General features: G+C 39.2%; 2 protein-coding genes across 2 annotated transcripts; one reads left to right on the top strand and one right to left on the bottom strand.

Moving 5' to 3' along the window:
- Nucleotides 1-439: 439 nt before the first annotated feature.
- Nucleotides 440-21,086, top strand: ubap1lb (ubiquitin associated protein 1-like b). The gene is made up of 6 exons (XM_017699543.2): nucleotides 440-1,601; nucleotides 5,134-5,281; nucleotides 9,349-9,924; nucleotides 13,698-13,889; nucleotides 18,473-18,574; nucleotides 19,428-21,086. The coding sequence occupies exons 2-6, from the start codon at nucleotides 5,150-5,152 to the stop codon at nucleotides 19,560-19,562; spliced, it is 1,137 nt and encodes a 378-aa protein (XP_017555032.1). The 5' UTR covers nucleotides 440-1,601; nucleotides 5,134-5,149; the 3' UTR covers nucleotides 19,563-21,086.
- Nucleotides 21,087-22,453: 1,367 nt separating this feature from the next.
- On the bottom strand, nucleotides 22,454-24,028 carry kbtbd13 (kelch repeat and BTB (POZ) domain containing 13). The gene has a single exon (XM_017699488.2). The coding sequence runs from the start codon at nucleotides 23,942-23,944 to the stop codon at nucleotides 22,454-22,456; it is 1,491 nt and encodes a 496-aa protein (XP_017554977.2). The 5' UTR covers nucleotides 23,945-24,028.
- Nucleotides 24,029-26,998: the final 2,970 nt, after the last annotated feature.

Below are 26,998 nucleotides of genomic sequence, written 5' to 3'. Positions count from 1 at the left end.
ATTAGCCCAGCGTCACTTTAACATTCTGCTCTTAATAATACAGTAACATCACATACCAGCCCAGTATAAACATCTGAAGATATTAGAAGTGCTAAATGTGTTACCACCTCAGTTACAGGGCATCAGAATCATTCATACTGATTTACTGTTTATTGCTAATATGTACTACTGTTGTTTCATTAATGCTGGCATCAACCCTTCATAAAACTGAAGTATTGGTGTTTAAATATGTTATTTTATTGCTTATGCATAGGTTATGATGTCTCTTTGTAGCATTCAAATAAAGTGTTACCAAATACACAGAAATTTGGACTCGCAGTTAATTCTAACAAGGATTAGCAACTCTGTTGTGTCCAACTTCACAAGAGCTGTAGATGTTTCTGAAACGAATGTCATAAGAAACTTGAGTCGTGATTGTTCACAGTGGCTCCCTCACAGAAAGTTATTACATCCTATGGTTATGAATGTCTGAGATGTTGTTGTATGATAGTTTTTAGAAGGTTTTGGCCTAAAACTTATTTTTTTCAAATAACATTCATGGTGTAGGGATGCATTCAGATAGAATAGTCCTCATAGAAAACTTAATTTCAGATTTATCATCATCAGCATGGTGCCTAAAAACTTGTGTAGGCACATGTAGGTTCGCTGGTGGTTTTGGATAATAGAGTCAGAGTTGTTCACAGAGGTGGTGATGGGAACCGGACGTCTGAAGAATTTAGTGAGCTCCTTCACATAGAGTTAAAAAATGTAATGATTATTAATAAGCTGCCTGACATCTGAGGCATTGTTTTACCATATTTTAAAGCGTATTTTTACACAATTTTAAAACCCCTTCATGGTGGAGGGGTACATGCAGGACGTTGTGAGGCAAAATTTCCCCAAAAGAATTCTTTTTCCCCATATTTCACTGGTGAGACATCCCGATCCCTGGTTCCCATCACCACCGCTGTAAAGAAATCTGAGTGTTCTCTAAAATGAACCATTTCACACCAAACCACACTGAATTAATATTTTTACATCTCAACCACTGAAGACATGTAGATGTTTTGAATAAATAAATTGGTTTAATTGCCCTTTAAATATACTTTAATACTACATAAAGTGATTGAAAAATGTAGTGTGTTAAATTATAGCACTGACATAATAGTGGGTTCAGTGCTGTGCCCTGAAATCTAAGTTGAGTTGATCACTGTAAGACGTTCCTACAGCCCATGTTGTCTAGTGAGCATTAGTGATTACACAAAGTCTCCTTTGAGCTGTTTATGGTGGCCTTTGCTGGCTACACTGTGTTTACACGTGACCACTATGACACAGTGTTATAATTTACAGATCATTCTTTAATTATTATTAATCGGAAGAAAGTGTCTGTGAAAGGTCAATAAAGGTCATGAACTGTTCTTAAATTCTTAATGTGGTTGATTACAGCTTGTGTATGTATGTGTGTGTGTTATAAGGTGCGATGCAGTCAGGTAAACAGCTGATGTCGAGGTGTTATGTCAGTGGATTAGCAGAACAGAGTGTTATCAGCGTAAGCAGGCGTGTCTGCTAGTCTTAAGACCTCCACGCCAACAGCAACATCGCTCAGCCCTAAGACCACACAGGTAGGCCATAAAAACATTGCTGTTTGTCTTTGGTGAAGTTTTGTTTTTCCAAGTAAAAGTTTGGTTGCTGTTTTGCTTCACAGTGTGCATTGGGAGAAATGTGTTCTTCAAGGTGGGACCTGACAGGCTGAGAAGCTTTTATGTAAGGTTTCATGTAAGCATAGAGGGCTTTTGGTTTGGGAAACAAAGTTTCAATGTGCTGCCAGGCGGTAATACCATTTGACAAAGTTTATCTATAAATGGTCCAGCTAGTCCACCAGGTGTTCTTATTTGTAACTCCATCCAGACGCTGTGTATTAAAATGGATGAGTGGTGGTCCTACGCATTCTAATTTGGCTTGTAAAGTCATGCATAGCGTTTATGTAACGATTCCCTAAATGTAGACAGAATCGTGGTGCTGGGGAATAAATATTTGAGCACAATTTGAAACATGTGAAAACTGTTTACAATCTGAGAATGAAGTAAGGCTTTGTTACAACAGGTCAGTGTTTTCTTTCGGATGCTGCAGCTTGAAATTAGTGTATTTTAGCTCCTTGTTTTTTTAGCTGGTCACTTGTGGATTGCAGAAGATCTGGCCAAGGCCAGGTTTTATCATTGTGAATTATCTACCAGACTGAGTTCCTTGTAGTAGCACAGGAGTCGGCAACATATAAAATAATCAAAGGATTGCAGTAAAATGAAGTTCTGATGATCGTTCAAGACAGTTTTAACTATAAATGGTCCTAAATGCTGGAGTTACTGTAGCCTATAACTGCTACTTCACTGACCGTTAACATGTCACCTAGCTAGTAGCTAATGAAAAGGCAAAGAGAGAGATTTAAGACGAACATTGATCATTTGTAGACAAACTGATTTATTTGCATTTATAGTCACTCCAGCTGGTTTCCTGATACGTTTAATCTGCAACGAGAAACCGTCAAACACTAAAACGTCACGAAGCTGAAGTCGCTTCACATTCGCCAGCTCGAATTCTCCCGTTCCACCTTAAATGGTGCAGTAGATACCTTTGGCGCCTCAGGCACCATTTAAGGTGGAACTGAAAAATTCAGTGTGGTGAATGACTTCAGCCTCGGAAAAGGTCGAAGACATTTGACAGGAAACTGTTCTACCTTTGAGGAAAAGTTTCTTGGCCTGAAGTTTAAAGCAGATCAAAGTAAGTCTGTGTTTTTGTTTATATCGTATTTTTAACATATGCTCACACATTAGCACATAATGAGACATATTTACAGCCAAGACCATAAAATGGACTTAAAATGGTGTGATTTTTTTATTGAATGAACAAAAAGGCTTAACATTTGAGTTGCCCACCCCTATTCTAGTGTGTCACTCAGAGGCCTCAGAATTAGACCTCATTGCAGCGGTTTGATTATATAGATGTATATATATAATCATATATTAGCTATATAGATGAGTTGAAGACAAACACCATGTGACTTCTTTAACTTTCCATTCTTCTGTCCTTCACAAGAAGGAAAACAACTTAAGAGCTTACCGAGCAGCTGGCAACTAAGACCCAGACTTGGTTTTAAAGTCTAGAACCATCTGCTTCTGGTCATTTTCGAAGCAGCTCGTCTGAGCAGATTTCCCACATTCTGCCGCGGCCTTTGTGATGACGCTGGCTGGCGGTCAGCGTGGCTGCTCCAGCAGGTCAGCTTTGGCCAGCTGACTAAGTTCAAGCTGTCACTTTACTTTTCACATCTTGGAACTGGGACTGATGCTGATTTTAATGAGCTGAAACTTTAAAAAGCCAGTCATATCATTTTAAATGGTCTAAAAGTAAAGAAACCCCCTAAAGAGCCGTGGATTTACATGTTATTTTCATTTGTTTCTCGAGTTAATGGTCAAGCAACATATTGGTCCATCAATATGCTGATGAACATCAGCAGCCCTAATGATATATTGATCAGAGGAACCTTAATGCCTTAATTAATATCTTAATTTAAACCTGGGCTAATATCTTAATTTAAATCTTAATTTTCCAAGTTCATGAATGGTATATGATTCAGTGGAACCTTAATGGTGGCTGATTTGATCAGCCAAAGGACACATTGGTCCGTGGAACCTTAAGATACTCCATAAGGTAGGCAAAAGTTTGGGCTCCCTGGTCAAATGACATGTGTTGTTGATTTTGTAAGAGAGAATAAGTGAACACATCCTCTACAGAGAACACACTTCTGCACATTTGAATGCGCAGTTACTGTTTGTTAGCTCAGTTTGGCTTATTAGGAAACATAAAATGTGGCCTGTGCAAACGTTATGGCTTATTTTTATCATTTATATTGATACAAATAAGTATACAAATAAGTATAAATGCTGTAGAATAGTTTAGAATAGAAATACCATATTTAAGTGTGTTCTCTGTAGAGGATGTGCTTATTATTTTTTTTTCGTTTAATGTGTTTATTGAGAAGCATAATATGGACAATGTACAACATACTGCATTATAGTACAGTTGCTTCAGGATTTTAAGAGGATGTGCTTATTTTCACTTAGAAAATCAACAAAGTGTAAAATGTAATGGGTGTTCAAACTGGGAAATATGACAATATTTCTTCATCTTGTAATAAATTCCAGCACGATACACCCCATTAAGTTGGGAGCATATCACAGATGTTGTCAGTACTTAATTGCAAAGAAAGCATAATTAGTCCTGTTTACTGTAATTATTGGCTGCACAGTATGTGAAACATTAAACAAAGATGGTTGAATTCACAATTTATTTAATATTATTATTCAAATTATTGTTCAAACTGTGGGTGCATGCTGTCCATTCTAATTTCTCAAGGTTTAGAGAAATGAAATATTGTGACATATTTTATGCATCAGGTCCCATATCAGAGGAGAAACCATCTCCAAATCTGCTCCCAGACAGAGAAATGGCAGCTTCTCTCAGTATATTGACATACTGCTTAGAGTGGGTGAGTTGCAGACAGTCAGATGGCCAAGGCCCTGTAATCTCTAATCTCTAATCCCGTGTACTCGTCCATTATTGTGTAATAGAACAAACCGATGTGGCAAGCAAGTTAAGAAGTAAACACATAGACATGTAGGAGTTTTCTGAGACACATCAGAAAGCCTGGCTCACGTTGGTTTCTCTTAAAGAATATGAGGCACTTTACAGTGTTTTAAGGAAATCATGTGTTGACTTTACCTTCCTCAAATGTGTACACCGTTACCATGCAAACAAATTATATTACATCAACACAATTCCTGCCAAACGTAAACACAAAACTGTGTTGATGTAATATAATAATAACTTTTATTGAGGTGCTCAAGAAGGACATATCTGAATCTGAAAACGAGCACCATGCATCACTCTTATTTTGGAACATAGGACATTTTCCAGGAAATTTTTTAGGAAATCTTTGTCATCTGCTGTGTGCTGGAAAAGGTGATGCATTAACAAAATGTTTATTCCTGTGGAGATGACATCCAGGTCTATAAATTCAACACTGTGTTTTCAGTGTAGTTTTAATCCAAATGTCCAAAAAAAGGGTCCCCACCAGACTTATTTCACCTTGTGTGTTTGCAGGCCAGTGACCGTGAGAATGGCTTGCCTGGATGAAATGCCGTTCAAAATCCCTCTAGGCTCCTTAGCAGAGGTCAAAGAGGAGGTGGAACTGGTCATGGCTCCAGAAATCATCCTGCCAGACTACCTGAAGATCCTGCAAGAGACCGAGGTTGGAGAAACTAGAACTTAGTGTTCCACCTTGGGATTGTCCAAACCCAAAGGACCTTTCACAATGACACGAGCTACACAAGCTGTATATTTATCATCTAAAATACAATACAGTTTGGAAGCAACACTAACTACTTAAAGCTATATATATATATATATATATATATATATATATATATATATATATATATATATGTACACACTTGCTGGCCACTTTATTAGGTACACCTTGCTGGTAAAAGGTTGGACCAGCTAAAACCTTTTTTCAGGACTACCATAAAACAATGTCTCAGGCATCAGGCTGCATATTTGTAACCAGTTCATTTAAAATGTTGCTGTGAGAGGTTTTTTTTAGAAGCATTATATTTTTCAGACTTGGTTCCAATGTGAACAACTGTACTTGAATTTCTTCAGAATGGAGCATTTGACACCAAAACACTCTGAATGACTTTAACATCTTAACATCATTATGCAGACTATTTTAAAAAATTGGTGGAATTTCCCGTGAATTGTAAAATATTGTTTAAAATCATTGCTTGCTTGCACCATTCTGGCCTGTAGTGTACTTCAGCATCTTGAAGGCCATCTGTAAACAGCACCAGGACGTTTGGGTTAGGGTTGTAAGAAAATCTTGTGGCCACAGCACTCTTACACTAAATTAGGCTTCGACACTGAAGGATGTTGTGCTTGGCATGTTTTTTTCTGAAGATCTCAGATACTGTACTGCTACATCCAAAGTAGCTCTGACCTCAATGTAGGCTCAGTGTAATTGATCTAGAACATCTGCTGGCTCCAACAGTTTGTTCGTCTAATGTAATTATCCCTAAGAACTCTAGCAGCGTCATGGGAAAACACAGATGGATCACTCTTCTGTATAGAGACATACCCACCAACTACCCCCCCCCCCCCCCCCCCCCCCCACAGTACTGTGTATTTATTTAATTCCCACACAAAACAGCCATTACGCTTACGTTACTGCCTTTTGAGCTTTAGAAAAAGCAGAAAACATTAACAGAAAATTACAAGAAGCATTAATACATTAGCACAATATCACATTTTTCACTTTTTCAGTATATGGACACCATAGTAACCGCACTTCAGTCGCAATTGCAATCGCCTAGCAACTGCTTTGCAACCACTTGGCAACCACTCTGACAACCAGAGCAACCACCTAGCAACCGTCTAGCAACCACTATAAAATCCAGAGCACCTGCCTAGCAACCGCTTAGCAAACACTACAGACATCATAGCAGCCCAGCAATCTGCAAGGGATATTTTTGCACACCTCCACATCAGGCTAGGCAATATGACAATATATACCATTATCGTGATAAATTATGTCACCATAGAGTTTTTTCTTGAGCATATAATTTATATTGTCAGTACTTCTAGAACACTGACCAACTGCCTGTGTTATTATAAATAGAGCAATATTAGTCCTGCTAAACTTGATTTAGTGCAACTCATGACATAAGTTCTTTTTTCTCAGTTGCAACTGATCAGATGTTTGAAAAAATAAATATTGTGACATATTGTGTTTGGTATCTCTTAAAGTATCCTGATATTATATTTTTGCCATATTGCTCAACTCTCCAAAGCTTAGTCGTAGAAGTTGGTTGCATTTTCTGCTTCTGATGATCCAAATAACCCCACACGCATTTAATTATGCAGAGGTCTGGACTCTGGGGTGGTCAGTCCATTGTTCAGCTTCTTTGTTTGATGTGTCTGGCTCCTTTTCTCAGTGAGGTTCTTCTTGACAGCTACACATCCTTTCAGACCCACAGCGCTGAGTCGTCTTCTCACAGTGGAAGGATGGACAGAAACACCTGTGGATGGTTTCAGATCTGAAGCAGCTTGATTTTCTCCTCTCTCTCAGAAATGAAAGCTTTAAGTGCTGTTTATCTGATGGGGACAGTTTTGGTGTCTACCAGGTCTTCCAGGTGGTTGTTAGAGTCCCATTTTGTGTTTATCATTACCTGATCTGAAATCATCATGATGGGTAACTATTGCACAGTACTGAATACGCAGTTACTCTGCTGGTGTGCAGCTGGTAAAATGGTGTGTTCTTACCGTAGAGGCCTATTTTCAGCATAGTTGCCAAGTTGCTGATACACAGAATTGTTTAATGTAATTACTCCTTAGAACATGAGGCTCAACTCAGTATCACGACACAAGACATTGTCCATAAAAAGACTGTTGGCTGACAACTAATGTTGACACTAGATAGCACTGGAGATCTGTTTGGACTAAATGGCAACAGCACTTAAAGTTCATAGGATTGTGTTTTTTTGGCTGAAGGCTCTTTCAGGGAAAGCAAGCCTTTCTCTGCCATTAATTTGAGTGGCAGCTATTATCTGATCAGAAAAGAGCGCTTGCCAGAGCCTTTTATGGAAGTAGGCTGCGCTGCGTTTTGTTTCGGCGCTCACTCTTGTTTTCCTTTGTCTATCCAGAACCAATGTTTCTTACCTGCCTCGAAGCACATTTTTGCACAGTATTACTTTAAAGTGGAATGAATGGGCTGAAATGTGTTACGTAATCTTTGGCTAGGGTAACGTTTGCCGCATACATGCCTGTTCAGCGAGGCCCTGTGATCTATCATGGTGATGAAAGCAAAAGAGAACTATAGTTGCAGTGGGATTCGCCTTGCATTACAGCATTGACATTCATGTTATCCTGAACACTCTGGCATTTTGAAGGCGAATTCACACAGGAAGCAACATAAGTTCATGAAACATTCCATTTACTGTTCGAAGGCTGGATTCCTCATGAAACATCAACTATACTCTGGGTGAACTTGAGATGTAATTATATTGAGGGTCATTTTTGCTGTAGATTGGATGTCTAAGCAAACATCTAACAAGGTGTTCATTTTTCAAAAAATATAGAAGATTAGATATAAGATCTGGTTGCATAAGGAAGGAGAAAGTCAAAAGAAAATAAGTAAAAAAAAGTTTTAAAAATTCTTAAAAGGCACTCCTAACAGCCACAGGCAACACCGTGTAGACCACCAAGACTGTCCCCATCAGATAAATCAATCAATAAATCTTTATTTAAACTCAGATTACGTTGAGGCTGACCCTCATTTGCAGTGTAGCTCAGCATTATAGAAAACAAAGGGATTAAAAAGAGTGAAAATACATTTTTGGTAGAAGAAATAAATGATAGTAAAAAATAAAATATGATGAAGAACTTGTTATTTAAACAGTACATAAAAAGAAAAAATGAGGAACAATAAGGCAGATCATGCAAATCAGGGCAACCATATAAATTATTATGCAGATTAGCAAAATGAAAGTAACTAAAACTACTGAATTAGGGTAAGAACTGAAACATAGAAAACAATACTTTCTAATAGTAAAGATTAAATACTAAAATTTAAAATACACACACACACACACACATTTTCTTAGCCGCTTCTCCCTCAGGGTTGCGGGAAAATTTAAAAATAAAATAAAAAAGCTGCTTCAGATCTGAATAAATCCACAGGTGTTTCTGTCCGTCCTTCCACGGTGAGAAGACGACTCGGCGCTGTGGGTCTGAAAGGATGTGTAGCTGTCAAGAAGAACCTCACTGACAGACACATCAAACAAAGAAGCGGAACAATGGACTGACCACCCCAGAGTCCAGACCTCAACACCACTGCACGTATTTGGATTGAATGTCTTTGGAGGTGTGTCTGCAGATGTCTTTGAAAAACAGACAGTGAGTCTCCTGAGAAGAATCATTTTAAAGTATGTGTACAATAAATAGCTGAAACAAATGTGCTTAGTTGTTGAGGCTTCTGTGTCACTTTCTGATGTGTTTTCTGTTCTCTGATGTGTGTATGTATACGTGGCTACTACATTTTTTTGTAGTTGTTGTCTGTAATATTTACTGTCATTTGTGACGTTGGCAGAAAAATGACAATTATTTATTTATTTACTTACATGACAATTAAGTTTAAACATTATATTTCCCACATGTTTTTAGTTAATTATTGTTTTTACTTAATTGAAATGAATGAAGGATTTATTCTGCCAGAGATATGCAACGTGTAAATCTGAAGTTCTTTGTCTCTTTCTCTAACAGTATGTGTTTAGCTTGGAGAACTGGGTTCTGACAGGCCTGCAGGGGGGGTACAGCAGTGCACCCCATCCCAATTCACCATCTGGGATGTCCCCATCCTGTCCTCCGTATTGGATGATGTTCAGCAGTCCTCAAGAGAGCAGGCTAGCTAGCCGCTGGAGCAGCGACTTCTGGGAGCCAAACCCTCGGCCCCGCAGCCGGAGCCTGAACGCGGCTCACTACCGCGCTATGAAAGGTCGGGTGAAATTCACCGTTTCTGACTCCAACGATGACAACTATTGTGAAAGCGAGGAGGCCTCTTTCCCAGGGAACGAAGGATCAAAATGCAGCACTTCTTCAGGCTCACCTAGACGAGGGCCAGGCGTAAAAGACCTGCGCTCTCGCTGCTCCTCGAATTTCCTCACCCTGCCTTCAACCTGTGGCCTCTCCGCTCAACGGCAGGTCAACTTCCAACTGACCTCGCTTTCAGACTCAAAACCTACAGGAAGTAACTTCAGAAGAAGCCAAAGCACAGATCTTAGTGGCTCACATCAGCACTTAGTCAGGCAGTTGGGACACCCCTCCTCAAACACCACACGGGTAAGAAAACCTCACCCTATACAGTGCCAACAACGTATTCCTCATTTCTTCTGTTTTTGCATATTTGTCACATTTATTTCAGATCTAAGACAAAGCCAAGTGATCGTTTCATTTATTGAAGGAAAAAGTTACCCAACATCAGCTGGCCTTGGGAAAAAATGATGCCCTGTTAGTTACTCAGTCGACTATATTTACCTGAATTTTGTTGATCACTATGCCGTGTTAAGAAGAAACTGAGGAAATGGTGAGAAAGACAGTTGTTGAGATATATCAGTTTGGAAAGGGTTACAAAGCATTTTCGAAGGCTCTGGGACTCCAGCAAACCAAAGTGAGAGCCATTATATCCAAACAGAAAAAAGATTCACAGTGTTGAATCTTCCCAGAAGTGACCAGCCTATCAAGATCCCCGCAAGAACAGGCAGTCACAACAGAACCCAGACGAACATCTATAGAATTGCAGGCCTCGCTCACCTCAGATAACTTCAGCATTCTTAATTCATAATACAGAGAATAGGCAAAAATGGTATCCATGCCATGAGATAGCTGCAAGCTAAAAATCACTGAGGAACATTAAGGCTCACATTTGCCAAAAAAAAAACAACACTCTGATGACTCCCAAGCCTTTTGAAATAATGGCAGCAGCACAACACATAAAAACGCAATGCAGAAACGGTCAAGACCTTCAGTTAATGATTAATGTGCACATCAGACATCAGAATGGGGGAATAATGTGATTTAAATGGCTTTGATGTTTCTAAATTGTTAGTGCTAGACATGATTGTTTTATTTCAGAAACTGCTGAGTGAAATTGCAGAAACTCCTGAGATTTTCATGCGCTAAACTAAAAGAGTTTACACAGAGTAGTGCAAAAACAAAAAACATCCAAGGTGCAGCAGTTCTGTGGGAGGACATGCCATGCATTGTTGATGAGAGAGGTCAGAAGAGAATGGCCAGACCTTTTCGAGCATCTCTTAAAATGGAGGTGGATGGGCTACAACAGCAGGTTGCAGTCCTGTGTGCCAAGGACATCTGAGGAATCTGAGACTACAGTGGCCACAGGCTGAACCAAACTGGGCCGTTGAAGGTTTGAGGAACCTCACCTGGTTTGAAGAATCTATATTTCTGCATTGGCATGCAGATGGCATGGTTATAATTTGGGGAAATCAATGGATCCAAGCAGTGGTGTAGTAATAGTGGGGGCAGATGTTTTTTTTTAACACAAACAGTAACACCAATTGAGCATTGTTTGAATGCCACGGCCAATATGAGTGTTGCTGCTGACCATATGCATCCCTATATGGTCACAGATAACCCATCTTCTAAATGGCTGCTTCCAGTATAGTAATGCGCCAGTTTGGCAGTGTACTTTCGTTGCCTCTCAAGTCACCAGGTTTAAATCCAATACAGCACCTTTGACAGAACATAGTAGAATGGGATATACATAGCACGGATGTGCAGCTGATAAGTCTGTACCAGCTACATGATGCAGGCATGCTAACACGGACTTCAATCAGTGTTTTCAGCACCATGTTGAAGATGTGACACAAAGAATTCAGGCTGTTCTGAGGGCAAATAGGGTCATACCTATGAATGTGTCCTTAATGAAGTAGCTGGTCGGTACATAATATGCATAAATAAAATTTGTGTTTAAAAAATGCATAATGTAGGTTTCAAATAGCATATAGTCATTTTGAACACCCTCACACACCTGCCATGCAGGTGAAAACACATTGTCTACAGTTCTGTATCATTTGTCTTCCATAGTTTTTCTATGCAGTCCACAAAGTAATGTGCTATAGAGTATATACAGTATATCATAGGCCTTAACTGATGTATATAACCTACATTTTACTTTGTAGAACACAAGATATGCTCTATCTTATATACTATAATATAGTGTAGTATATGTTTAGAGTGTACATACTGCAGGCTTAAAACGACAAGTGTAGTTCTAGTTTTTGCTATTTTATGGTTTCATATTTTGCTCAAATAAGTGGAATGATTGTTTCGTTGTAGCCTATATTTTGTCTTTATGTCCTTCCAAGTCTGCCGTACATATTATGTGCACAATTCACTCTGATTCACTTATGTTCTTTATAGTCCTCTTTGGGGATGTTCTCTGAAAGTAGACAGAACCTGTGCTGTGAGTGGACGCAAATAAAACAAGAAGGATATTTTAGTCCCAACAGCCTTGGAGCTGCTCAAATAGTCCGGTCCTGTTTCACCATTATTCCAAAGCTATTTTAAATGTATTCCTTGCTGCAGTTAAAATGGAGGCTATTTATAGTATCGAATTAGACTTTGGGCAGCCGGTGTCATTCAGGCTGCTGACAGCTATTTTGACTGTCAGTCTGCGTTTCTCAAATGTCCCTAAAGATGAAGTGGCTAAAAATATCCAGTGCAAAGTCTTTTCCTGGAAACTGCCCAAGCTGCGACAAGTTTGTTCAGATTAGCACATGGAATGGGCTGGTGAATGCCTTTCTCAACAGAGCTGCGTTTCAAGGTCAAGCATGAGGTGATGGCATAAACCAGTTCGGGCAACTGTCACTTTCCATGATATCAGCTGCATGTTATGTTCTACGTCCAGGATACTGTAAGTGTATAATGGTGGTGGGAACACACATCTGACTCACTGAATTCAGGTGTTTAATTCAGTCCCATTGCCATGTATCAAATTAAGCTTCTAGCCATGCAGTCTGCCTTTATAAACATTTGTGTAAAGCACACTTTTACTGTATTTTGGAATCGTGTTCTGTGGCATGACAAGTCTGGCAGTCTGATGGACGAGTCTGGATTTGGTGAATGCCAGGAGAACGTTAAATGCCTGCACCGTGCTGACTGTAAAGTTTGGTGGAGAAGAGATGATGCTATGGGGTTGTTTTCCAGGGGTTGGTCTAGACCCCTTAGTTCCAGTGAAGGGAAATCTTAATGCATCAGCAAACCAAGATATTTCAGACAATTGTACACTTCCAACTTTTTGGGAAGACCCTTTTCTGTTCCAGCATGACTGAGCCCCAGTGCACAAAGCAAGGTCCATAAAGGCATGGCTGGGTGAGTTTGGTGTGGAAGAACTTGTCTGGCCCTCACAGACTCCTGACCTCAACCCCATCAAACACCTTTGGGATGAACTAGAATGGAGATTGTGAGCCAGACGCTCTCATCCATCAGAGATCTGACCTCACAAAAATGTTTGTCGTCTGGATGAATGAGCAAATTCCCACAGACACATCCCAAAATCTTGTAGAAAGCTTTCAAGAAGAGTTCAAGCTGTTATAGCTGCAAAGGAGGACCAACTCCTTATTAATATTAATTAATTAGTGATTAATTAATTTATAAAAAATAATTCAATTTTTTTTATCATTTTGCAAAGATCACATTTTGTTCTAGCAAATAAACAGTAATTGTTCATTTAAAAAGTGTATCCATGTGTCCACTTGTATTGTTAATTATTATTTTATTTTTATAAAAAATGTTGGTTGTTCTTTGTGATTGGTTTTATTATTGTTATTATTATTATTATTATTGTTGTTGTTGTTGTTGTTGTTGTTGTTACACTATTATTTTAACAAGTAGTAGTAGTACTTTGAGAAGCTACCTTAGAAAGACTCATTATGATAATAATGAACTACCTTCAATATTTCTTGCTTGAGAGCACATCACCACCCAGGCATTCTTCCCATGGTGATTTTCTCAGCAGCAGTGTACTGTTTCCTCTCTTCTCTGGGGATACTGATTTTTATAGTCTGTGTTGTTGTTTTTTTTTTCCCCTGTAGTTTTCAGACCTGCCCCTGGCCCCCTTGCAGCCGCTGGGTTCCCACGCTGCCTCCCAGGACTCCTCAGTGGAGCTGCTTTCAGCTCTCAGCCCTGAAGAGCAGCAGCTGCTAGAGGCTGTGACAGAGCGCGGCTACCCACTGCGCACGGCCATCATCGCCCTGCAGAAGACCGGCCAGCACAGTCTAGAGCAGGTCAGTGGGGGTGGGATAGCTGAGCTAGTGACTGTGACAGCACTATGAAATTTGAGTTCAGGCTTGGATGCAATGCATCTCTCGTGGTCATCCTTGAGCATGGTCAGTATTTGCACCCACTTTGTCACTGGTGCAGTGTAACCAGACTTTACCCTTGTGACTCCACTCTGGCACTGTGCACTGTGTTCTTACAGTTGTGTGCACTTCAAGCTTATAGTATGGTTTGCCTATTTGGTCGCAATCTTATGTCCAATCATCAAGACCAGGCTCCTAGCTACTTGAGTGGGGAGAGACCTTAACTCATACTAGATACTGATGGCCAGGCCAGCATTTTAAAAACATACATAAAATCACAGGTAAAATCTGACAAAAATAAATAATTTGGGCGTAAAACGTATTTTTCAGGTTATTCTGGTTACTGGACATGCAGTGATCTCCACAACAAGAAAGATTTCTTCCGTGTAAAGTCTTTACTAGTCTTGCAATCCAGACTTTCACCTGTCCGCAGAGAGTCTGGTGTATTTTAGCAGAATAACCACAAACAAACAGACTGTTGTTTAAGTGTCACTTGTAGGGCAATTTTTCAAAACTGTACTACAACAAAAACAATTCCACAGGAAACAAGTGTGCCGACAAACTCTTGAGGATATCATGCTTAAAAGCTACAGAACAGATTGTGTTTTCTGTTGGACTGATAAAACCCACTGGGCAGAAATGCACCCACAAGGTTGTGCAAGTAACAATGTCCTCACAGTTGTGGCCAGCTTAACATGTATTAGATATCAGACTCTCTATCTACATGTGGGTGGAGCATCCAAGGCTGAGACTAGAGTTTGTGTCTTTTTTTCTAAGCATATCGCTCTGTTCTAAATTGGCTGCCCTGTAGTGTACTTCATATTGCTGTAGACTGAATAGGCGAATAGATATGTGTGTGGGTTTTTGTGACATCACAAAAGCATGTAAATCAAAACAAGCTATTTTTGCAGTTTAGTTTCCATATTCAGACCGGATGGACTGAGACTTGAGTGAAAGAAGTGTAGTTACCCATGACATAGGCCCTTTAAAAGACAGAGTCGTCTAGCTTACATGCAGTGTAGTGATGTGTTTGCCATTCTGAAGATTTTGAACTGCTTCTTCTGATGGCTCTCCCTCTTCTGCTTCTGCAGGCCAACCTTTCATACTTTTTCTGTTCATCAGAGTTTTAAAACTACAAGTACTTGCATTTTCCACTTTGAGTACATCCACCTAAATTGGCAAGTACACTAAGGAAGCATGCTATCTGAGATACAGCATAGCAACTTGTTTTGATCCAGTTGCCTGGTTACACTGTCAAACTATCAAAGGTCTGGACTCCATTACCCAGAATATCATTGAACTTGAACTTTTTTTTAACAGCAGTGTCCTTTCCCACCAATCCCACTGGGCATCCTTTATGGCTTCCGTCTTTCTTTCCTACTTTCTTTCAGCCTTTTTTAAGCCTTGGTCAATTATGCAATCATTAAACATTACAGGGTAAAGAGTGTGGGTAACTAAAAGTTTGTCATAATACAATTTAAAGTATTCCCAAAATGATATTTTATGCATTTTAAAAGGCCTAAATCATGTATTAGATATAGTATGTATGCATTGTATAAGTTCCCTCTTCAGTTCATACAGTCCATATATAAAAAATTAAGCTGTAAAAAGAGCCCGCTGTGGTGTCATAAAAAAATCAACACATTTACAATCATCTGCCAATTTAGCCTGCAGCATTTTAGCCCCGCCTATTCATGCAGCTCTTTGAATGAGGTGCAACACAAGGCAGCCAATCAGACAATATCTCCTTTACATATATTAGTCTTAAACTAACAGTAACCAAAATAAAACCCAAAAATCAAATTTACACAATTAACCCTAAATGTAGCTAATTGCTTGAGACATCGGGACTCCAAATATTGCTTCTTTAGATAAGCGCTGAACTGGCGAAGCTAGTATTGCTAACAATTAATAGAACTCAATAGTCACCCAAATCATTTCCGTAAGAATACGTTGCGAAAACGTCTTTTAACCCATTAACATCGCATCCAGGTCTTCATTCATTTTAATGTTAATTCAATTTTAATGCACAGTTACTGTGAACTATAAAAATCAACAAGACTGGCAGCCGCTTAAGACAGCAGAGTCTATATTCACAAACCACCTCAGGAGTCAGGGTGCTGATCTATCAGCATTTGTGACAATGACCATCATAAACACTGAGGAATCTGATCCAAAAGTAATCCTTTAAATGCCAGCACTGGTGGTCTCTGAAATGGCTGCAAGCAGTGGTGAAGTTTTGTTCGTTTTTATAGTTTACAGCTATAAACACTGGGTCCTAAAAGTCATATTGACAAGTTGGCACAACATTAATGAAGACCTGGATGCAGTTTGAGTTCTAGTGTAACATTATCCTCAAAGCTCTAGCGTTAAACTAAAGAAGCAAAATTTGGACAGCTTGGCTGGTCAACATCTGGTATAAGTGGAAAATTGGGTAAATTAGATTTTTCACTGAAGTGTACCTTTAAGACACAGAGAAGCTGGAAAATGTCATGTAAAAATGGAATCCTGACTTTTTTTGGTGCATAAAAGCACACAAATACGATAAGTGGGGAAAAAAAGCGATAAAATCTAAGAAAAATGTACAACACGGCCCCTCTAACCATTAAAGCATCTAGAAAATATTTCCCCACTACTAGATATGAACAGGAATGTCAGGAATATGAGGTCATAACATGTCCCCTTTGTAACCTCACTGTGTCCAGCCGTTAAATGAAATGGTACAGAAAGTGCAAAAGTTGTGTGTGTGATAAGTTTTTCTAGGGTGACGACATGAGTTATGTAATATGAGTCGTCGCTGCCAGGTTTTTTTAATGTACCTACATTCTTCTGAACCATGCATTTCAATGCAGCTCCTCCGTATGGACATAACATCTGGTTCCAGCTACTTTAATCTGATTCTGGTCAAGATGAAGGGGAAAAATAACATGGTAAAAATAGATACCATATCCTCCTAAAGTTTCCACAACCTGCTATGTATTAACTGGTTCTCAGCATCACAGAGCTTCTCTGAGATGAGTCAGGGGCAAAGCCAGTTAAAAAAATAAGGGCGTATTACCAAGGTTACTAATATCCTGTGGTTGATGTTACAGCAGCATTGATGTGGTTTTTGACATGCATGAGAAGGTGAAGTTTTGAGGTGAATCCTGTTGATTTTTCAAAAAGTCATCATAATTCATTCATTGACATGTAATCAAAGTCATTTGGGATGGTTTGATATGAAATGGTTCATCGTAGAGAAATTTACCAACTCGGATGTCTTTACAGTGGTGCTCATAGGAACCAGGAGTCCCAATGACTACAACACAGATAAATGTGTTTTATTTACTATCCAAAAACCACCAGTGAACCTACACATGTCTATTAAGTTTTTATATGTAATGGTAATGATGGTAAAATAGTAATGGTAATTCTGAAAAGGTTTCCATGGGAACTGTTCTGCCTTACATGGACCTCTCAGCCAGGAATGGATTAAACGTGCACTTTAGACCAAAAGGTTATCTCAAACCCATTGAAAACCAGTGTCTCAGACATCAGACTGTGTATTCATAAGCATTTCAATGAGAGAGTTTTTAAAGGCATTGAACTCTTCTGATGTCTGGTTCCTATCACCACCACTGTTTCTCTAGAACAGAGCATTTCACACCAAACCACTCTAGATGAACCATTTTTTAATATATATATTACCTTTTGCTAATGCAGGAACTTTGAAAAATTGGTTGAGTTCCCCTATCAGATCAAAAGGGTTATAGCTGTTCAGGTGAGGCATGCAGAAAGGCTCCCAGTCTCAAAGCAGCGACTTTGATGTTAAGCACACTCAGAAGGGTTCAGAATCATGCGGAACAAACAGGATAAGAAGTCGTGAAATCTTAAAAGAGAAATCTTGATCTTCTATGACCTTTTAGACTCTGTGACCTCGTGTAGCCATAAAAGCCCAGATGACTCAAATATTGCTCAAAATAGTGGAGACATGCTGACTTAACGTCAAATGAGCTGAAGGAAATTGGCTTTGGGATTCGGCGAAGTCGGCAGACATCTGGGAGCATGGGCTACTGCAAACCACCTTAAGCTGTGCTTTTATGTATGAGATGCCTAAAAAAATCTTCTTCTTTTTCTTCTTCTTATGATTATTGTTATTAGCAATAGCATAAAATGCTTATGCTGATTGATCAGACACGCTCTCTCCATCCACTGAAAGTTGGAGGCCTTACCGCCACACCATCATACTTCTCACAGTCCACACTACTTCTCCTGTTTCATCCATTGTGATCCTTAATTATGGTTGCTCCAAACCTGGCTGATGAGCCAGCTTCCTTGTCTCACACAATGAATGCAAACAACAGTGTAGTTGACAGCAGCATCAACTGAACCACTAAAACTCAAAGTCGGCCAAAGGGCTAAAGCTTTGCAAGAATCCACAAGGATTTAGTTAATATTACTGCAGTTGCATGTGCTTATGTAACTCTCATTGCTGTGATATAACCGGACCTATGGATGTTTTCCTGAAGATCCTGAGTTACCTGGTGGCATGCGATCGGCTATGTGAACTTGGCTATGATGAAGCTCAGGTGGAGGAAGCTCTGGAGATGTTTCAGAACTGTGAGACAAAGGTAATCGTCAGGCAGATGTCCAAAATTAGTTTGTAGCATCCTGCATCTTTTTTATGTTGAAGATACTGCAGTCCAATGGTGAATCCATCAACAAGTATTGGCCTGCACTGTTGCAATCATTTAATCATTTTGGTCAAGATGATTGGTCAAGATTCTTACAGTGTAGAACAATCAGCATTGTGGTTGTTTAGTGGGCTGATTTGCACATGGCAACCTTTTGTGATATCAGTATTGCAGAGGCCAGTGTTGCGACAGCAATTAACAAAAGATCTCTGGGCAGCCCTAAAACAGATAATTCAGAAACATGCTATCTATATGTTCTAGTGATGTATTCTTTCTAATTTATATATTATAAATATTTAGATCTATTATTATATATTAGATTGAATCAGCTCTTTACAATTAGTTTACTGTCATGCAAAAGCTTGTATACCCCCCTTCCAATGATATGCTTAGAAAATTTTCTAAGTGAAATTTCTAAGTTGATATTTTTCTGCCAATTTTAGGGCACATTTTCTTGATTTTGACATATTGGACAAAAATAAAACAAACTATAAAATACCATAACATTTGCACAGACAGCATTTTATGTTTTTACTTACTCGATATAGTAAATTCAGCAAATAAGCAGTAAATGTGCATTTAAAGGTGCAGTCTATTCTCTATAGAGGATGTTTAAACTTTTCACTTTTTTTTCACAAAAAAAAGTCATTTGACTAGGGGTGCCAAAACTTTTGAATACGACTGTAGTATTTTTTGTGTTAGTAACATGTTTTTGTGTATGTTTTAGGCCTCAGGCGTTCAAGAGTTCAGACTTTTACCGTTACATTTACTAACACATCTTGTCTTTTAGGCCGAGGAGTTTCTTCACCTGCTCACACAGTTTCATGAGATGGGCTTCCAGCAGAACGCTATCAAAGAGGTGCTGCTTGTCCATGAGAACCACCGTGAGCGAGCCTTGGAAGAGCTCATGACACGTGTAGCCTGACCAGATCAATCTAGCCATGTGTACATACTTGTTGGCTTTGCTTAGGATTACAATCATCAGTATGAACTGTGGCCTTGATGGGAAAGCAAAGCTTTTTATGTCCCTGTTGAAAGATTTAATGAAAAGAGCAGTGAAGCTTGTGGACACTTACAGAGAATGTGTGCTTTTTCGTAATTCCCTTATACAATACCATGATCATTCTAGTGGATATCAAACGTCTAAACACCCTTTTTGAAAATTGCAAGTTTTTGTGATAAATCATATCACTTATTTTTCCATATTTAAATAGATCTTATAATTGTCAAAATGCAAGAGAAAATAAATAGAAAATTATTCAGAAAAATAACTGAAATTGTAAAAACCTACAGTACACTGGTTACATAAGTGTGCAAATCCCCGCAGCTAAGACTTTTTTGAAGCACCTTTTACATTTATTACAGCAGTAATCTTTAAAAGCCTTTATAAATCTTTCACACCTGGACTTTTATCCCACTCTTTCTTGCAAAAAAATCAAGCTCCTTCAAATGGCCAGGTGATCTTCTGTGCACAGTCCAGTTTATGTAATTTCACAGGTTTTCTGAGGGACATTCTAAGGCACTAATCTTCCCTTTTGATACCATTGCTTGGTGAATGTGGAAGTGGGGTTCGAATGATTGTCATCAAGGAAGAATGGAAATTCCTCTGGTCCAGCAGGTTTTGTCAAATATTTTGTTATTGGAGCTAGTAATTATCCCATCCATCTATCTTGACTAGTACTGTAGAGAAGCAGCTGCAAAACATGATGCTCCCACCACCATGCTTCACAGTAGGTATAGTGTTCTTTAGTTGAAGAGCTGTGTGGTCATTGTGTGATCTTACTGGATTCTGCCCGAAACGTTTGAAGATTTTTCTGACCTTGGAAACACTTTTTCCACATTTTGATGAGAGTCTTCACAGAGCTCTGTGGTGCATCCATCTGTCTCTGAACACAGCTGCAGGCCCCCATTATAAAAGGGTGTGAAGATTTATGCAACCAGGGTGTTGCACTTTCATTTTTCTCTGGAAATTTGCTGTTGGTTGCAGTATTCCATTGCAGATTACATATGAAAAAACATTTGGCCTGATTTATCTCCTAGCTTTACAACACAAAACCCTGCAATTTCAGTAAAAGTGTGTAGACTTTTTATATCCACTGTAAAAACCTTTACTACTGACATTTTATTATACAGCGTAAATTGTTAACTTATGTCTTAGAAATGCGTTTCATCTGTTTACACGACTGAACCCTTCTAATTGTACGTTTTTATTATATAATGTATAATATGCTAATTTATGAATGTATAGAGTGTGTTACTTGATTTTACTCCATGCAACGTGAGGGTATGTATGCTCTTAAAAGTGCACTGTCCGCATCCCTGAAGAAATGTCCTCAAATAACCCCTCTAATCACTCACTTCTTAAGATTGAGGATAACAATTAACTAATGGGCTGTTTTCCAAGGAATACTTGGCTGATAATGGAAGATTAAAGTAAGTCTAAACAATGGCTGCTGTGTCTCCTCATTCTCCACCTCCCAAACAGACTCACTTCAGAGAACAAATCTGCTGTCAGCAAGTTCAACAGCTCTCCTCATTTGTCAAGTTTGTAATATTTACAAAACGTCTTATATGGCCATGTTCTTATAGAATGTTTAAAAGTAAGACGTAGAAGCTATCTGGGCTGTTGATAGACTCCGCATAGAGGAAAGACTGTTTTCTTTTGTGGCTTGTATTGTTTTGTCCCAGTGCTAGTGATGTAATTACCAAACTCACTTCAGTTTCTGTAGAAACATGAGGGAACTTTCCTTTCTGTAGATGTATGAGGAATACCATGGTTTTGAGATCTTGAGATATTCATGTTTTTTTTGGTCATCTTTCCTGCTATTGCAGTCAATGTGGCCTTTCATGAACTCATCCGTCTGGAATGAATGATTAAGAGATTTGAAACAGAGAGAAATTTTGGAAGATTTTCTGCCCTCAGTTAAATTTTCTGTAACCATGTAAACAAGACCTACATGCTCATAGTACCTGGAGATCATTTTTTATATCTTTAATTTTTAGTTCAGTTCATTTTTTATTTCTAGTGGCCATTCCACTAGAGCAGGGGTCAGCCACCCAAATGTTAAAAGTCATTCTGTCCTTTTAACAAAAATCAAACCACCTTAGGAGCCACAACACAACAGAGATGTTTTTGCATTTCAAGAATGCAGCTCATTACAAAGGATTAAAATGATGTTTTAAAAATTGTTACATTTATGCATACTGTATACAGATTTATGGACCACAGATATTTTTGTGTGCATTTTGTGTCTACACATATATATATATATATATATATATATATATATATATATATATATTCATGTGTCTAAGCATGTTTTTTGGGAATATTTAATATGTGAACAAGGCAGTTTAATATTTTGGATGCTCAGTTTTTGCTTTTTGACAATGGAGCCTTGATTTCTGTAACATTTCATATACATAGGTTAAGTTAAGGACCTCCAAAACAGGCAGAAATACTCCTGTGAAATGGGGGTTAAATGTGTTTAAATGCATAAAATTATTCGATTTAATGTTAATTAACTATCAGTGCTTTATTAGGATGAGAACGTATGTGCAAACAAAAACTAGATACAGCTAACATGGATATAGACCACAATACATATTTGTGTTGTATTTTAGCATTTTTAGCATTGCATTTTAGCATTTGCATTGTTTTTTTGGCTAATTGAAGCGATATAATAGGAAGAACAGCATCTGACCTGAGTCACAGAGAGAAATAGACAATAGTGTGTTATTACACAAAAGTGTTATTTTAATAAATAATCACTTATTGAAGTCTGTAGACACACCAAATGATTATATTTAAGTGAGTCAATCATAGCATTCTACAGAAGAGCTTGGAAGGTCAGAAGGGACTTCAAAATGTTGGCCACTAGTCAAATCTGGCTTTCCCAGAGGCTCTTTGCTTTTCTTTGGCAGTCTCAGGAGAAAAGTCCACATGGAGCCAATTCTTGGAAACCCCGTCATCTCTTTTTTCGTCCTCCATTTGCTGTCCTCAATGGAATACTCCACCGTCGCCCTGCGATTCACTGTAAAAACAGAGTCGCCCCTCACCACTGCTGTGAACAAAGCCCCTTTGCTGTTCTCGTAGTGTCCCGGCATGGCTGTCCACTGACCTGTGGTCAGGTTGTAGGTGTCTATCATGCATCTCAGGAAGTCATCACATGGTCCATTCCTCATCACATACAAGTTGTCCCTGTGGGCCACCATGCAATGTCCATAACTTTGATGTCTTATGAGGGTGGTCACTAGAATCCACTCGTCCTTGACTGGTAGGTATTCGTAGATCTCTGTGGCATCTTTAGGTTTCCAGAGACAGATGAAGATCCTACCCATGCTCTTGGTGCAAGGTACTGCCAACGCAGGTCTTGGAAGATGGGCAGCAAAGGTCCATGTGTCTGTGGAGACGTTGTACTTTTCAACAGATGACATGGTGGTTCTTTCATACTCACCACCAAGCACGTAGAGGGAACCTTCGTATCCTACCAAGGTACAGTTATAACGAAGTTGTTGGGGACTAGAAAATGTGCTCCAGGTATCTGAGGCCACATCATAGCAGAAGCCAGAATCTACAACTTTATTGCTAATGTTGTACACACCACCAACAATGTAGAGCTTGTTATCCCGAACCGTAACCCCAGCCATGGTGGTGCTAGCATCAAGCGGTAGGTGAGTGAGGACTTTCCATTCTTTCTCATCTTCATTGAGATAACAAACCGTCCTCATGAAGTCCTGAAGGAGCTTGGTGCTGGGAGAATAGGTGCCGATCATAACATACGAACTAGGAATGAGAGATTCGACGTAATCGATTAGTTCCTTTGGCAAACACCTCAGATGCTCCTTCAAGTCTTGATACATGTCACAAATAAACAAAGCTGCTCTCTTAAAGAGTTCTAACAAGCCGTAAGTAGCAGCTGTGTGAAACATGAGAAGGCAGTTATCGGAATTGATGGTGTTTACGAGGTGCCTGACAAGAGGCTGCACCTGAAGGAAGGCGGCGCACTCTATGGCTTTGAAGATGTCATCATCACTCAGAATAGGTCTCTCACCATGTATCACCTGGAGTGCAACCAGAAAGCCACGAGCACTCACTACTTGGAGGTGAATCTCCTCCTGCTGGCATTCCTTCATTCCCGATTGGAAAAGAGCCCGGAAGTATTCGCAGTTGTCTTCCAGGAGTGCTTTGTCCACTGTGAAAACGCTTCCTTCTATCCTCACTCTGACTGAAGGCTTCTCCACGACCTGACCTTCACAGACTTCCGCAGCTTCATGTTCTGAGCCAGCACAGCTGCTGGGCTCCATCAAGCTAGTACCAGTGATTTTTATCTAGGTTTGTGGCAAACAGGAAATCTTTGACAAGATTCAGGGCACCTGGTACTTCATTGCGACGACGTCTCCTGCAGTGACAGCACTAACTGGGCTGCTGCACAGCCGCGAGAGACAAATGCGGTTGACGGAGTGTTCACTGTTTGCATTTCCATTAATAGCTACAAGAATAGAGCTGGCTATACATAGAAGCGCAAAGCATGGCAGCAGTATCATACATTAAGCCATGGTCGTAACAGAGACAGCTGAAAGAGTGAAAGCAGAAGCAGGTCACTGAGACTGTAGGGGGCAGCCATTCCCCTCGTGATTTATCACCTTTTGTTCTTGGTTGGATTTCGGAGCATGTAAATCTGATACCCACATCACAGCGCAGGTGCATTGTTTGGGGGCACAACAATAACAACACTGCCAAGGTCATGCTCTCGCATGGGCTCAATATACCAATTGTCTTGCCACACGCGCTCTCATAGAATAAAACTTTCCTCCTTGAGGTTATGTGATGTGTTGTGACAGTGTGATTGACCTAATTAGTGGCCCAAGAGTAAAGTCTCTTCCAGAAGGAATGCTTGGACATGTTGTGGCAGATAACCAATTCTCTGTTTTATTCTGATCCAACGTCATTCCCGTCCTGTGAGCTGAAAGTTTGTTTTCTCCTGTATCCTGGTTACACGGTGCTTATACTCCTAAAGAATGCTTGTGAAATGATTCTTTAATTATAGGAACTTTTTACATTTTAAATGAAAAAAAAAAGTTTAAATAAATTTAAAGAAAGGAATTTTTTAGAGAAAATACTGTTTTTTTAATGAACTAATAGTAGTTCCAAAGATTTTGACTGTAGCCTTTTATCTAGGTTGAAAAGTAAAGACGTATCCCCCACCCAGACTCTTCCACTCATAATAATAAGCTTATACAAAGTGTTTAGTTTATTAATCATTTAAATTGATTAACACTAACTTAATTATATGCAATTTATGTGTAAAATTGTGTATTTCATAATGAAATGGCCCCCAATTCTGCTGCTATTAAAATCTGAGCTTACCTCTGGCAGAAGGCTGATGTTTAAAAGATGCTAAATTCACCTTACATTGGAAATCCACCAATTTTTCTACATTTTTAGATAATTCAATTGATTTATTGAGATGTAACTCATTCAGATCATTTGATGTGAAATGGTGCATTATAAAAACCACAAAGATTTCTTTACAGTGGTGGTGATAGGAAACAAGTGGCACTGTCTACAACTCAAACATAGCCGTTTTATTTACTAACCAAAACCAGCAGTGAACCTGCACAAGTATTTTTGATGACAATAAAATAGTGGTAAATCTGTATATGAATGTAATTTACCAGTGTTCAAGGGCCAAACCTCTTCTATAAACTGTCTTAAAACAGAGTCTCAGACATCAGGCAGTGTATTCATAACCATTTCCTACCTGGTATTAACTTTCTGTGAGGGAGCTTTTAGAGGCAGTAAACTCTTTAGATGTCTGGTTCCTATCACCACCACTGTGAACAGTTCTGACTCGGCAAGTTGCTCTTGAATAGAACATTTCACACCAAACCACTCTGGACTCAACCATTTAATTATAAAGAAAATTAGCAAAAGTCAGTGGAATTCCCCTTTAAATCCCATCAAAAGGAAAAAGTAACTTAATGACACTGTAAAATTATTTAGCAAATGCATCTACTGCTAGTAAAAGGTTGGACCCCCTTTTGCCTTCAGAACTGCCTAAATTCTTCATGGCAGACTTCCAACAAGGTGTTAGAAACATTCCTCAGAGATTTTGGTCCATATTGGCATGATAGCATCATGCAGTTGCTGCAGATTTGTCAGCTGCACACCTATGATGCGAATCTCCCATTCCACCACATCCCAAAGGTGATCTATTGGATTGAGGTCTGGTGACCATTGGAGTCCAGTGAACTCATTGTCATGTTCTTGAAACCAGTTTGAGATGATATGAGCTTTGTGACATGGTGCATTATCCTGCTGGAAGTAGCCATCAGAAGATGGGTACACTGTGGTCGTAAAGGGATGGACATGGTCCGCAACAATAATCAGGTAGGCTGCGGCATTTAAACGATGCAAAATTGCTACTAAGGGGCCCAAAGTTTGCCAAGAAAATATCCCCCACACCATCACACCACCACCACCAGCCTGAACCACCGATACAACGCAGGATGGATCCATGCTTTCATGTTGTTTACGCCAAATTCTGACCCGACCATCTGAATGTCGCAGCTGAAATCGAGACTCATCAGCCCAGGCAACATTTTTCCAATCTTCTATTATCCAATTTCGGTGAGCCTGTGCAAACTGTAGTCTGTTTCCTGTTCTTAGCTGACAGGAGTGGCACCCGGTGTGGTCTTCTGCTGCTGTAGCCCATCTTCTTCAAGGTTCGACATGTTGTGTGTTCAGAGATGGTGTTCTGCATTCCTTGGTTGTAACAAGTGGTTATTTGAGTTCCTGTTGCCTTTCTATCGTCTCAAACCAGTCTGCCCATTCTCCTCTGACCTCTCACATCAACAAGGCATTTTCATCCACACAACTGCCGCTCACTGGATATTTCCTCTTTTTTGGACCGTTCTCTGTAAACCCTAGAGATGGTTGTGCGGGAAAATCCCAGTAGATCAGCAGTTTCTGAAATACTCAGACCAGCCCGCCTGGCACCAACAACCACGCCACATTCAAAGTCCCTTAAATCCCCTTTCTTCCCCGTTCTGATGCTCGGTCTGCACTTCAGCAAGTTGTCTTGACCACCTCTACATGTATATATATATATATATATATATATATATATATATATATATATATATATATATATATATATATATATATATACTGTCTGTCTGAACCCATTATTTTTACAGTAAAAAATGAAATACACCCGCAACATACATAATAATACATAATAAAAAGTCTTATATTTAATAGAATGCAGTTATATGAGTATATATGAGTAATACGTGCCATCCATATAGGAATAATGTAATCTATAGTATCTGAGTCTGAAATCCACAGATTCCCAC

The sequence above is a fragment of the Pygocentrus nattereri genome, chromosome 15 (genome assembly GCF_015220715.1).
Source record: "Pygocentrus nattereri isolate fPygNat1 chromosome 15, fPygNat1.pri, whole genome shotgun sequence".
NCBI lineage: Eukaryota > Metazoa > Chordata > Actinopteri > Characiformes > Serrasalmidae > Pygocentrus > Pygocentrus nattereri.
This window is presented reverse-complemented; position numbering and strand designations above follow the sequence as displayed.

What these genes read in the sequence shown, in the direction of transcription:
- ubap1lb (XM_017699543.2), top strand. Translation starts at nt 5,150, where the DNA reads ATGGCTTGCCTGGATGAAATGCCGTTCAAAATCCCTCTAGGCTCCTTA. An exon ending in CCTCCTCAAACACCACACGG is followed by an intron (nt 9,925 to 13,697) that starts GTAAGAAAACCT and finishes TTTCCCCTGTAG; the next exon opens with TTTTCAGACCTGCCCCTGGC. An exon ending in TTCAGAACTGTGAGACAAAG is followed by an intron (nt 18,575 to 19,427) that starts GTAATCGTCAGG and finishes CTTGTCTTTTAG; the next exon opens with GCCGAGGAGTTTCTTCACCT.
- kbtbd13 (XM_017699488.2), bottom strand. Translation starts at nt 23,944, where the DNA reads ATGGAGCCCAGCAGCTGTGCTGGCTCAGAACATGAAGCTGCGGAAGTC.